Here is a 12,808-nt window from a genome sequence, read left to right on the forward strand (position 1 = left end):
GACCAACTGAAGAGCAAATAATAAAAGGAAAATAAAGAAACATTTTTATTTGGACACTAACACAAAATCTGTTATTTAAGTTTCTCTCCTTAGAAGAACTTAACAAGAACTGTCCAGTGTATCTTTAAACAACATAAAAAAATAGTCACTTTAATCAGAATTTAGCTTCAACATCATTTGCATGCAGAGCCTAAGGCAGAGGCTGTGTACGTGACATACACCCATGCTATGTGGTGTGTCTGCATCAGTTTGCAATTTAGACCCACAAAGCCCTAGTGGGCGGCACTATATCTGACAACGCTTCCAACAATGGTGACTGAGAAGAAAAGTCACTGGATCTAACTCCTATTTTATGAGTATGTGGGGAGCTAATAAATGTTAAACAACAGCCACTTTTCCTGAAACTGCTGAAACACAGAAAGACAGAAGATGTTAGAGGAAACTATAAGTAGCGTTGAGTTTTCACACAGACACGGAAGAGCTTGAAAAATACGACAATGCTGCAAGCAAAAAAACTGGTTTTTGCATTAGAATATGAGCAAACTTAATTCATTTACAGCCTGTTGCTCTTGTATAGGTGCTCCACTGGAGTGACGTTATGTTTGTGCAAATTAGTGCCACTTGAATCTTCAAGAGCAAACATCTGAGCAACCTTCCAGACACTGCTTGTTCAGCACGGCAGGAAAAAACATCCAAGATAAGCTTGTGAGCAGATGGAGGATTCACAAGATTGAAAACAATCACATAGCTCTTTTTTCTTCTTCTTTAATATATGACCCATAATAGTGTCCTGTAAAGTACTGCCACTACAAGTTGGAGAAGGGAATTACGACTCACATGAGTCTCATTTGAGCAGAAGTCATTCTCAACTCTTTTCTTTAACAAGTCACAAAAGCCCCATCAGGGCTTTTGTTATGTTCAGATAATAACATGACAAGAATTTACAAAAAAAAAATTGTGTTACTTCCTGGTTGGGTTAGGGCAATAACATTAGTTGGTTGGAGTTAGAAGACCATCATGGTTTGGGCTGAAATACATTCATCAATGTGACCGTCACTCTCATGGAAGCCGTTTTGCCAGTAAACACAACATGTCACTCCCATCTCAAACTACTTGGTTAAGGTAACAGAACAGATATGGTTTGGACTGGCTAACGTTTTTTCCATGATTTTCATGTAGTTGCTCTCACAACCACTTGAGGTAGAATATTCTACACAGATGAATATAGACCGTTTCGACCTGCAAGAACAAACACCCCATTTGAACGTATTGGAGTGTAGGATAGTGTCATTAGATAGAGCTGCTCCTCTCTAGAGTTACTACAGGCCTCAAAACAGTTAAGCTTTATAGGCGTAGAACTTTTTGGCATCTGACTCATAAACTGAAAGAGATTTTTCCGACACTAACCATTTGGCCTTGATCTGCAGCAATCATATAGCTAGAAATATAATTACAGAACAGACATGCCACCTACTTCACAGTACAGTGCAGTTACATCCCCAATCCTCTGCTTTTTTAACATAGTCCCAAGAAATACTTAAATCTTTAAAATGACCTCCTAGATGAATACAAGCTTCAAAGTATAGGAGATACAAATCTGTTGTGGTAATCATGTGAAATAGGGAGAATCTGATGGTGCAGAGTGAATGAAAAGGATACAAAGAAAAACACAGTTGAGTTTGGGTGTCTGTTTGTCAAATCTTTCAGCCCTCTGTGTTTTTCTCCCTTGAAACTTCAACTGATTTTTGTGGTGATTTCAGCTCTCTAGAATGAAGTCTAAGTTTTTCCAGCTCAAATAGTGTGTGACCCACTTATATCAAGAAGAACAAAAAAAACAAAAAAAAAAGTTGTATGTGGAAAACAGTGAGCAGACCTTCATTCCCCCAAAACCACACTTGTCCCCACCCCCTAAATTCCTGCAATTAAGTAATTTAGTGTTATATTCAAATGTATGGAAATGGTCTCTTTCTTAATCAATAGAATAAAGCCAGTAGCTGTCTGGCAGTGGAAGGCCAGTTTGAGAAGTAGCTAAATTTAGCATTTCAGATCCAAGTGTGGAAAGTCAGCTGAGCCTGGACTCAATCAAGCAAGCGTGGCCTTTTGCCCTTTTTTATATAAATGATCAGCAGTTCTCTCTGTGCACAGACCTTGACTGAAGAACGATCACAGATGCTGCGGAATAGCTGACATGTGAGGTTTCATTATAAGGGGATGTCATAGTGTTAACTTGACTGGAAAAAAAAAATCAATTCTAACATTAGGGCTGCACTTATGCACGTGATGGTTTCGATAGCCTGATAGCGACCACTTCATTTCTTTCTCTTCTTCCTCCTTTTAACAATGCAAATATACCGCATTACAATCCACCTTTAAATTCAAAGTCTACAGCTTGAAAATTAAATTCTCAATAAAAACAGACGCCAACATTTTGGTTCGGCTATGCTGGCTAATCTTATTTGCCTGCATAGTAACTGTCTTACTTATCAAGACAGACTGCCGTGATGAAAGACAGACTCAAACTAAAAGAGAGAAACTCGAAGACTGCGTTTGGAATATCATCTGACTCATCCTTCCCCTCCAAGCATCGAGTAGGAACTGTGATGGCTGACTGACGAAAAGCAAATGGCTGTCTCTAGAGCCAGTTTCTGATTTGTCCTCTGCAGAAACATGGCAGAGCAACATAGCTGACTGTAAGGAGGATGAACTGCACTGCTTGCAGATGTGAGTAATGAAAGCACAATTCTTATTTTCACGAGATTCTGCACATTTCTGCCAATAGGTTCACCAAAATCTTGTCTCACCAAAGTACCACTGATCAAGTAAAGTACTGTATCAAACCTAGAACTTGTAAGAACTTTGAATTGCCTTGTGTACGAATTGTGCTCTACAAATAAAATTGCCTTGCCTTGCCTAAGAAAATATGAGAAAACATACATTAATTTTACAAGCTAGCCAATAATTCATATTTTTCATTGGTATCTTGATGTTGTGATCTTAATGCTGAATTAAATATCTATCTGTCACACCACTACAGCGCAATCTCAAAATTACAACAACTTTTAGGGCTCCAGATAATCACTTCAAGCCATTAGTGAGAAGTGATATTGCTCCTTTTTGGAGATAATTTACAAAATTTTTGTTCAAGTTTAAAATTGCTGACATGCAAAGTGAAGCTGTAGCAGTCAACTTAAGAAACACATGTATTTAGTGACAGTGTACCAAAGTCAAAAATCTAATAATGGAGAAACTGAATTGGCAGCTAATCAGTAAGAGAGTCCTAACAGCTTTCCATTGTTGCTTGTTTTGCTGGCATTTTAGATGGAAAACACTGAAAGGCTGATAGCAATGACTTGATGTCAGTTTGTTTTGGCTGTTGTGGTGAACTTTACTGACCACATCAAGTGACAACGAAGCCCCTGTGTGTTTGCAGTATTCAGAATTTTTATTTTCCTTCCCGAAAGCAGAGTGTGGTTTCTACATTTAAATTCTCAGCAGTGGAAGGTTCTTTAAGATTCACAAGGTTACAATTCATGTTAGAAGCATTGTTTCTTCCTTATTATGAATTCCCTGTCAGGATGGGTCACTTATGAGTTTTAGTTTCACGTCACTCTACATTCTGTTTTTCAGGCCCTTCCAGTATCCAGTGTCTTGGAGAAAACAGTGATGCAGAGGTTAAATCTTGGATCACAGTCTTCCTTTCTTGCTTGTAGCCCGGAGTCGTCCTATTATATTGGTTATGGTTTTTCAATTGTTCTCATTCCCCCAACAGCATTCTGACTTGGACACAGGTACACATGGTGACTTTGTCCTCTTTAACATCTGTAGCAGATGTGATAGGCTTCATGTACACGTGTTTATGAAGTGTTTTTCTCCTTCTGTCATCCTTTTCAAGCTTATCTGACTTCTCGTATCCTTGCTTCTCTGCTCACTTTCATGAATAAAGATTTATTTTGGCCATCCTACAGGTCTCAGAACAGGGTTTCACTTTATGTTTAGAAGTAAATGTCATTATCTGCCACTCAGGTGAAATGTACAGCCAATAGAAATATTCTGGAGCAAATGGAGGCTCATCACTCACCGAAAAAACATGTAAGCAGAGGCTTTCATTCACTCACAGTATACCTGGAAAATATGCTTGAAATGTGACGAGACACCAAAGCGTTGACAAATTGGTCTGCTTTAGCTCCAAAAACAACCACTATCTCTCAAACATTGCTCTGAGAAAATACTTTCTAACCTTCCAGAACTCTCTTGTTTTTTTAATCCCCTCAGACCTGAAACATCTGCAGTACCTATATATCGCAACAAGTTCTAATGGGTTAAATCCCGACTTCTTTAACATCAGAACCAACAAATTAGATTGTAGTTTATCAGTTCCCAAAATAAGACTGTAAGTTAAGTTTACCTTTTGATACAGGAGTTTGAGTAAACATAATAAGAAACAAGTGCATTATTGGGCTGTCCAACAAATTCTCTGAAAAGCCTTCAGCTGATCCAAAATGCTGCAGCCAGAGTTCTGATGAGATCTAACAGGAGAGATCGTATTTCTCCTTCAAGCTTCTCTTCTTTGGCTCCCTGTTAAATTCGGAATAGAATTAAAAATGATTCTCCTCACGTATAAAGCTCCTAATAACCAAACTGCATCATATCATAAAGATCTCATTGTAAGATATTTTCCCAACAGAGCTCTTCGCTCCCAAACTGCAGGTTTACTTGTGGTTCCCAGAGTTTCTAAAAGTAGAATGGGAGGCAGAGCCTTCAGTTATCAGGCCCCTCTCTTGTGGTACCAGCTGCCAGCACATGTCTGGGAAGCAGAGACCCTCTCTAACTTTAAAATTAGGCTTAAAACTTTCCTTTTTGATAAAGCTTAAAGTTAGAGATGGCTCAGGTGACCCTGAAACATCCCATAGTTAAGCTGCTATAGGCCTAACCTGCTGGGGGTCTCCTTTGTCACACCTTTCCTCACTTTGCTCTCTTTTTCCCCCGTTTAATTTCTCATATGACATTATGTACATTTGGCATTACTGTTGCCTCAAAAGTTATCCTTTGAATGGTGTTACGGTGTTTGTTGTCCCCTGTTTTCTGTCCTCTCAAACCCCGGCTGGTCGAGGCAGACGGCCACCCTTCCAGAGTCTGGTTCTGCCAGAGGTTTCTTCCTGTTAAAGGGGAGTAGTTTTTCTTTACAGTCGCCTCATGCACAAAATTGGACTAATTTTGAATTTAATTAATTAGATTTGAGTGGATTATGATTACAATATATTAATTAAACTGAACTGAATTGAATTGAAATGACCGCAAGTGATGCGTTTTCCAAGCTTTTTGACAGTGTCTGCAATATGTCTTGTAGTAACATGAATGACAGTTATGTATTAGCATTGAGTTATGAGCCCAAGCTATAATAGTGATTAATGGGCAGCACGACAGTCGTCTCCACTCTGCAGGTTATAAAGAGTCTTTTCCATTCACTGAGGAATGATTGGAGATCAATATGAGGCAGAGTTGTGCTGTATGTGTTAAAAATGAGTGGCTTGCCTGCTGCTGGATATCATAATCATTGCACACACAGAGGAAAAAAATGCTTGTAATTACTTTCAGGCAAGTTCTGAAAAGAGCAGTGCAGATTTTGCTTTTGCTCTGTGGAGAAAAAACAATCAGTTTCATGGCTGAGAAACTATTGCAAAATTCTTTTAACGCAGTAATGATTAACTGGCAAGAAATACAAAGTAGACCTCTCCAGTCCTTTGGCCTTGTTGGAGAGAGCTTTTCACTTGGTTTATTTTGCTGCTGAGCACCAGTTAAATGCATATTTTGCTAATCATCTAACTGGTGCTGTAAACTCAAAGAGCCACAGCTGGTTTTTGGTACGAAAATGAAAGCATATTCCTTAGGAAAGATTTTTTCAGAATTTCACAGAAATAACAGCAAATTCTAAGATTACAAAAAAAGGTTGCACTTTCAATACTTTGATAAATGGAAGTAGGAAAGTAGACTTTTATCATCAGATTAAATCTTGTGCTATATTTTACCAAAAGGAAAGCCCCCAGTCGGCTGTAACTACGTACATTCACTAAATCTAAGTACCTGTTACTTAGCATAGCTTCCAGTAATTTTGTTTTAATTAAACATCTACAAAAATATAAAAAATTATTATTTTTTCCTAATAACATTTAGATCTTCCTCCACTTCCATAAAACAATCAAATGACACCCCCCACTGCCGGATAAAAGTAATGATTCGGCACACGATATGTGCTCTATAGTATTGGAACAAAAGATAAAGAGTAAAAAGTAGAATAGAAATGCTCAAGAAAAGTATATTAAAGTGGCTCTGATTCTACGATCAGAGAATCAATCTCGACAGTTTCCAAGCTGTCTGTTTGTGGCCAAAACACAAAAGTCTAGACTGACCAGCCTCCTACATAAGCAGTGATGTGTGAGTATTTAATGACAGCTCCTGTTCACTGACTAGTTCTCTGTGTTTCCACGTGATTTATCTGATTGGTTGAAAATTCCTTTGGACTTTGACAGTCAAATGCTGAATCAAATCACTTGCTAAGTATGTTTGGAAAGTGCCTGCCCATCCCATAACCTTCACGCTAACCACCAGTCTCTCCCACTTCTGGCTAACTGAGTCCACCATCTGCCCTTTTGAAACTGTTAACATGTTAATCTATGTTCTAAAATTTGGCATTGTGACATGAAGGTCTTTGGGACCGACTTGACTTTGAAGCAAGCCTCAAGGGGCCATTGGAGGAACGGCAGTGTTTGGCACTTTAAATCGACTTCATTTTTCGGCCTACAATGTGTTGACTTGACATCTTATTAGATTATAATATTTGGAAATCCAACTGGCTCAGCTGGACCTCGACTGTGACTCAAATGTTCCATTAGCTTGGTTAAGTAGATCTGGATCATGTGTGGAAGCATTTGCTAAAAAAAGAACGTGGCAGCAGGGTGAAGTATGATATGATTCATGTTTTGGGATTGCTGGGATAGCACCTTTATTCAATCTCCCACAGTTCCTGAGCAAATATTTTTGTCTTTTATTCTTTGTCCGTATACATACAAAACTTACACAGTAACTTTTAAGGGATTCTGGTGAATACCAAAAAGGTGTAAAAAAAAAAATAGTATGATGGTTTTATACCACAAAGAGACAAATTAGAAGTAGCAATCAGAAGCCATTACATTATGTAATACAAATAATACGAGTGAAAAACAACAGACCTGTACACAACTTAAGTGCCCATTTGTACAGTTAGCTCTGCAGCTTGTACTTTGGTCCAATGTCACTTATTTGACTAGATTTGTGTGCATTATTGATGAGATAAATAACACTGGGTGAGGATCTCTCTTTGGGATAGTTGGAAAAAATACAAGGACACTTTGAGATAAGAGTTAAGCTAAGCAAGAGTACACATGCTTCTTTTTCCCTAATATACAGACTGCTTTATATAAAAAGTGCAATGTAACGATATACACTGAGTTGTTTAAAAGTACTATATTCTCTTTTTCTGAAGCTGTAATAAATTCATAGTGGTGTCTTTTTGTGCTCACAGGCAAAAGTCTGTTTTTAAGGGCAGGACCAGTAAAGATGAGAGCCTGCAGCAGGATGCAGAGAGAGCTGCTGCCCATAGTGATGATGTCTTCTCTTCCCCTGATGTTACCACTTCCCAGGGATAGTCACCCCGCATTCATACCAGCCAACGAATGGATTAGGTGTACGTCGACCAATCACTCCAAACTGAACTGGCTCCTGTCTGTAGGCACGGAAAAATCCTGCAACACATAGAATATATCAGAACATTCACATATGTAGTTTATAGCTTAGAACCAGGATTATATTAATATTTAAAGGATATTTTAGGCAAAAGATCAAATTAATGCTGCTCCATCTACTCCTGCTAAACGACAGGATTTAGATACATAGAGGTAACCGTTAAATGTTGCTGATTCTTCAATCAGGTGCTTTTAAACCTTTTCAGAATAAGATAACAATGCAAAAAGATAACAACATAACAAGAGAGAAAAAAAAAGAATAAAGTATTTTTCAATTCTATTCTAGAGTGCTTAGAGAACCAAATAAATCGTCTCTTCTTTTGCTCATGCTCCAACTAACCCCGCCATGTTTCATCCTTTTTTTTTTTTTAATATGACCACACTAACAAACAGGAAAACAGCAAATGGCAACAACATTATCTTCTGCCAAGGTGCGGGAATTAATTAGGAATAAAAAGAGGGATAAGTGTGTTGGTTGAAATGTAAGCATTGAAAAGTAATGAAACACTCATAGTTCAGCCATTCAGTCAGTTTATTTACCAAATAACAAATCCCACAAAAAAGCCACATCATTAAACTGGGTGACAAAAGTGGATACAAAATTGTATCCAAATGTACGATTTAAGAGGAGTATACTTTTGGTCATGTTGTGACATGACAAAAATGACATCACACAGTCATTTTTGGAAATTATCATGTTTTTTTTTAATAATAAAACTATGATCCGTTCTATATATATATATATATATTTATATTAAATATTCTATGATTAGAAAATTTGCCCAGCATAAGATAGCTTTAAAGTAATCCTTTTATTACAGTCCAACACAGAGAAACTGCTACACAGGAGATTTGAAAGTCTGTTTAAACAGAGTACCGAATGTGACTGAAAATCGAACCAAGAAGGCACTAATCAAACAAATATTTTAAGTTGTAAAAAATTCTGGTTTGAATTTGGTAATTTGATGCTATAAAAAGTATTTTTTTTCTTCTAATGCAGATGTTTTGTCATGTCCTTGCCATGTCCATTACCTTGAACAACCTGAAAAATAACATAAAAATGTCCTACAGCATTGCCCATTTGCCTAAATTGTGTAGATTACCTGTCTGAAACAAGTTTCAAGAAATATGTGCCAATATGACCCGACGACAATAACTGCCAGGAAGTTACAGCAGTAATCTGATCGGTTATGGTAAAATTAAAAACTTGTTTGGAGTAATGTAGTTATGAAAAGCACGTGACTTTTGGTCCAAAACATAAGTCCCCTTAAAAAGTATTAATTTAAACATTATTCTGCATCTGTGTTTAATGCAGATAAAATCAATTCAGTGGTGCACCATAGACCTATTTAAATCCAGACTGCATGGAAAAAAGTCATGAATCTGCAAAGTGTACATTTGTTTTTGTTTACCTTGCGCTGAGGGCAGATTATTTGAGAGGTAAGCTGGGCCCGTTCTTCCATCCATGTAGGAGTCCACAAACTGGCAATGGTCCTCTCCCTGGCCAACTGTATCTCCTATACTATAAAAAGGCTCTGTGGGGGCACAGGGTGAACATTACTGGAAATGTTGAGTTGCTTAAGGTTGATTATTTCTAAAAAAAAAAATACAATAGTGAGGTGGAGAGAAATCTAAACATAGCACTGATGTTACCTCTTAGACCATCTCCCATGAAGATCTTGTATCGAAGGGAATTACACAGAACCACTCCCACAAACTTCTTGTACCACGTCCGCTTCACATACTGGCTGCCCTTACAGCTGCTGTGAACTGAATTATACTTGAAGGTAAATGGGATCCAAATTGGTTCTCCACCTGAGGAGCAGAGGAGTAATATGTAGCATTAAAACATGTTGAAACACATGGAAACACAATGGATGTAGAGGGAGATAAGAGCATACAGCATCTGCAACAGCTCAGTTAAAATTAAATGATCAGCTCAAAATTGCCAGAATGTTTTTTATTTTTTAACTCTTGTTAAAATTCCACCTGTGTTTCTACATATTACATTGCCCTTTCTTGATGCCCTTTTATGTTTTGTGGATAGATTATATAACAAAGATGGACATGGCTTCCAAAAACTGAGCCAATATAAAAGTGCCTTAAACCTGTAATCCTTCTTTCAAATGAAGTGATCATGTGTAAAGTCTTAAAACTACAGGTTCAAAATTGTATCTGGAGGTCTATACTATTTTGTTTTTTGTTCTTTGCTGCACCGCCCCTTGTCACCTTCAGTCTGAAAAATGTTATTTTGAATGATGATAAGTAAGCAAGAGAGTTCCAAAGACCACTACCGTAACAATTGCCATTGTAACCAAAGATAACCAAAGGCAAATTTCTTTAGAGAGTTAGATTTTAAGGATGATCATTCTGCAGTGTAACTGCTGTGTCTAAGCAATCAGAGTGAATATAGCAGGGAGTGGTTTGTGTATCAACCCAACTCTGGTGCCTTTGTCATAAAATCCAAACAAACTCTGTCAGTTCAGATGGAAGTCAAACGAAATAAACACACATTTTGGAATTCAAACAAAGTGTTTGTGTGTGGCAGCAAGGAAACATGAGTCTTGTCTGTAATGTGTTTTCCTCTAGCTCATACCATGGCTGCGCAAAGAGAGATGCAGCATGGAGAGAAATAGTGGAGAAACTGTAGTGAGTAGCAAGCCAGCAAACTTTGCCATTGTCATTGTACAGTCTGCATACATCTAACGTGACCAAGTACGTAACGTAGCCAAGTTCATAAGATTAGCAGAAACTTTATTCTCCACGAATTATGATAAAGAGCCTCCACATGGAACATTTCACAATTGAAAAAACAAAACAAAACCTGTTGTATTTTTTTTTTGTGAATAAACTACAATATCAATTTGTTAAACTTTAATTATCTAAAACATTTCTCTGCCATTTCTGCACCGCAATGTCCTGATTCCTGTATTTCTAATATATAAACTAGAATTGGCAGATATTCTATTTTGTCTTGACAGATTCACCTTCTATGCCCTGAGGCCCCCTTTAGGTTATTATCTGGTCATTTCAGTGCTTCCCCAGAGCAATTTAGTGCTTAAAAGCTTTACTGATATTATTGAAAGAAAGAGAGAAAAGCTTGGATAGAGAAAATCCGTCGAGAGTTTGGTCCGCTAATGTTGTTTAAGAAAATAATCACCGTTTCTACAAGCCTAGTGTTGCTTCAGCGAGACATAGTGTTGACCTTGAATTAGAGTTGTGCTTTCAGTGGACAGACTTACCAGGTGGCCTTTCGATGAGCAGAGGATCATCTGAAAGAAGGAATGCAAACATTTCACTGAGAATAAAAGGGCAGCAGTGCAAGTTTAATGCATTCAGCCGATTTCATTATGAGAATGAAAGACCAATTGACCACCTAATGCAGTGTGCACCTGGTATGAATACCATGCGTTACAGGGAAAAAAAAGTATGTGTTGAGTGTTTGGACACTGCACACATTTACATACAGCAAAAAGAGCTGTCTCATTAAGGGTTGAGCTTAGTAGTTCATGTATGAAAATGTATGTATACACACCTGATTCAGTGACATAGGTGAGTGTTTCGCTGAATGGTCCCAAACCAAAAACATTCTTGGCCTGCACTTTGAAGTAGTATCTACATGAAAGGAAAAGACCACAATATCAAGATTTACAATATCAGATTGCTGGTTTAAGTGTCATTCTGTAAGCTTAGTTGTAACCGTAAAAAGGTAATGAATACAGCAGATAACTTGGCATGCTTTACTCAGCCTGATTCAACAGTCATCCTGTTTATACCCAAAGTAATCCAGTGCAATATAATGGCTAGTTGTTGAAGGGAGTCAGAGAGAGGGAAAGCCAGAAAAGAGGGACTGAGATTGAAAAGACTAATAGAAAGGCAGAGAGAAGAAGAAGGAATGACACCAAAAGGGACAAATATGGAAAAAGCAAAGCACAGAAATAAATAGATAAATGCCAAGAGAGAATGAAAATATGGATGACTGAAAGGGGGATAGTATACAAAAGACAAAGCTCTAATCAAGAGCTTTACTACATGTCACAAACTTTCTTACCAGAAGGCAAAACAAGGTCAGGCGGCCAGTACGATTTAGTCTTATCACGCTAAAACACCAGTGAAAACTTCAAGAGTCGGTAAACTTTTCCACTGTAAGTGACTGATGAACGCACACTGGTATTTTTCCACACTGAAAGGTCGCATACAGTAAGTTTATGGTCCAGTGCTTTCAACCCAAAAATTTTCATCACATGCAGCCACAAAACCTGGATCTAATCACCACAGCCACGTGACAACACTGACCAATACATGTTACAGAGAAATAGACAAGAAAGCAATGCAGCTGCATAAAGATGATGTAATGAAAGAGGAGGCAGGGGGAGAAAAAGCAAATGTGAGCCAGAATGTAAAAACAGAATGCAAAGTGCTGCATCAAGACACTGAGCCATTTGAAACTTTGAATACAAGTAAAGCTCTTCATTTAGAGTGTTAAATTATGAGGAAACTGCACAACTAAATCCAGCCTGAGCATATGCTTCTCGGTGTACAGCACAGCTGAGGTACATTGAAAGGAAACATGTTGCAACGAATCATTTTAATTTCTGATTTCTTAGCTCTCAAACAATGATTTCCTCACAAAACTGTTTGATATATGGAAAAAAAGCAACAGAAAAAAGCAACATTTATCTGAAGCACAAGCTGATATCATTAAATGTCTTCTCTTGTCCAATCGAATTTAAAGGAAAATCCCCTTATTATAAAGTCACATGAGAAACTAAAACCATAAAGTTACTTTTCTTTCTATTAAAAATTACTATAAATCCCTTTCGATCATCTGTATATAGTTCCAGATGTTACAGTTGGCCCAACAATTCCTTATTCACCTCTTCAATGTCTGTGCCAAATACCAAATGTATCAAAAGGTTACATTTTCTGTTATTGTGGTTGGATTGATCACAGCTACCGGCTCTGGAGCCTATCCCAGCTGCCTTTGGGGGTGAACAAGTTTGCCAGTCCAACACAGAGAGTGTGTAAAT

The 12,808-nt window shown here is 37.7% G+C and overlaps 1 protein-coding gene across 4 annotated transcripts in view; it reads right to left on the reverse strand.

Annotated features, from left to right (window-relative positions):
* Positions 1-6,985: 6,985 nt before the first annotated feature.
* fndc1 (fibronectin type III domain containing 1) overlaps positions 6,986-12,808 on the reverse strand; it is a 35,897-nt gene continuing 30,074 nt past the window's right edge. For all 4 annotated transcript variants that reach the window (XM_075459383.1, XM_075459382.1, XM_075459384.1 and 1 more), the window contains 5 exons: positions 11,314-11,393; positions 11,021-11,050; positions 9,432-9,593; positions 9,191-9,313; positions 6,986-7,778 (listed from right to left, as the gene is read on the reverse strand). In XM_075459383.1, coding sequence (XP_075315498.1) covers positions 7,663-7,778; positions 9,191-9,313; positions 9,432-9,593; positions 11,021-11,050; positions 11,314-11,393 — 511 coding nt within the window. In that variant the 3' untranslated portion in view covers positions 6,986-7,662. The remainder of the gene's footprint in view (positions 7,779-9,190; positions 9,314-9,431; positions 9,594-11,020; positions 11,051-11,313; positions 11,394-12,808) is intronic.

This window comes from Odontesthes bonariensis, chromosome 24 (assembly GCF_027942865.1).
Source record: "Odontesthes bonariensis isolate fOdoBon6 chromosome 24, fOdoBon6.hap1, whole genome shotgun sequence".
In the NCBI taxonomy this organism is placed as follows: domain Eukaryota; kingdom Metazoa; phylum Chordata; class Actinopteri; order Atheriniformes; family Atherinopsidae; genus Odontesthes; species Odontesthes bonariensis.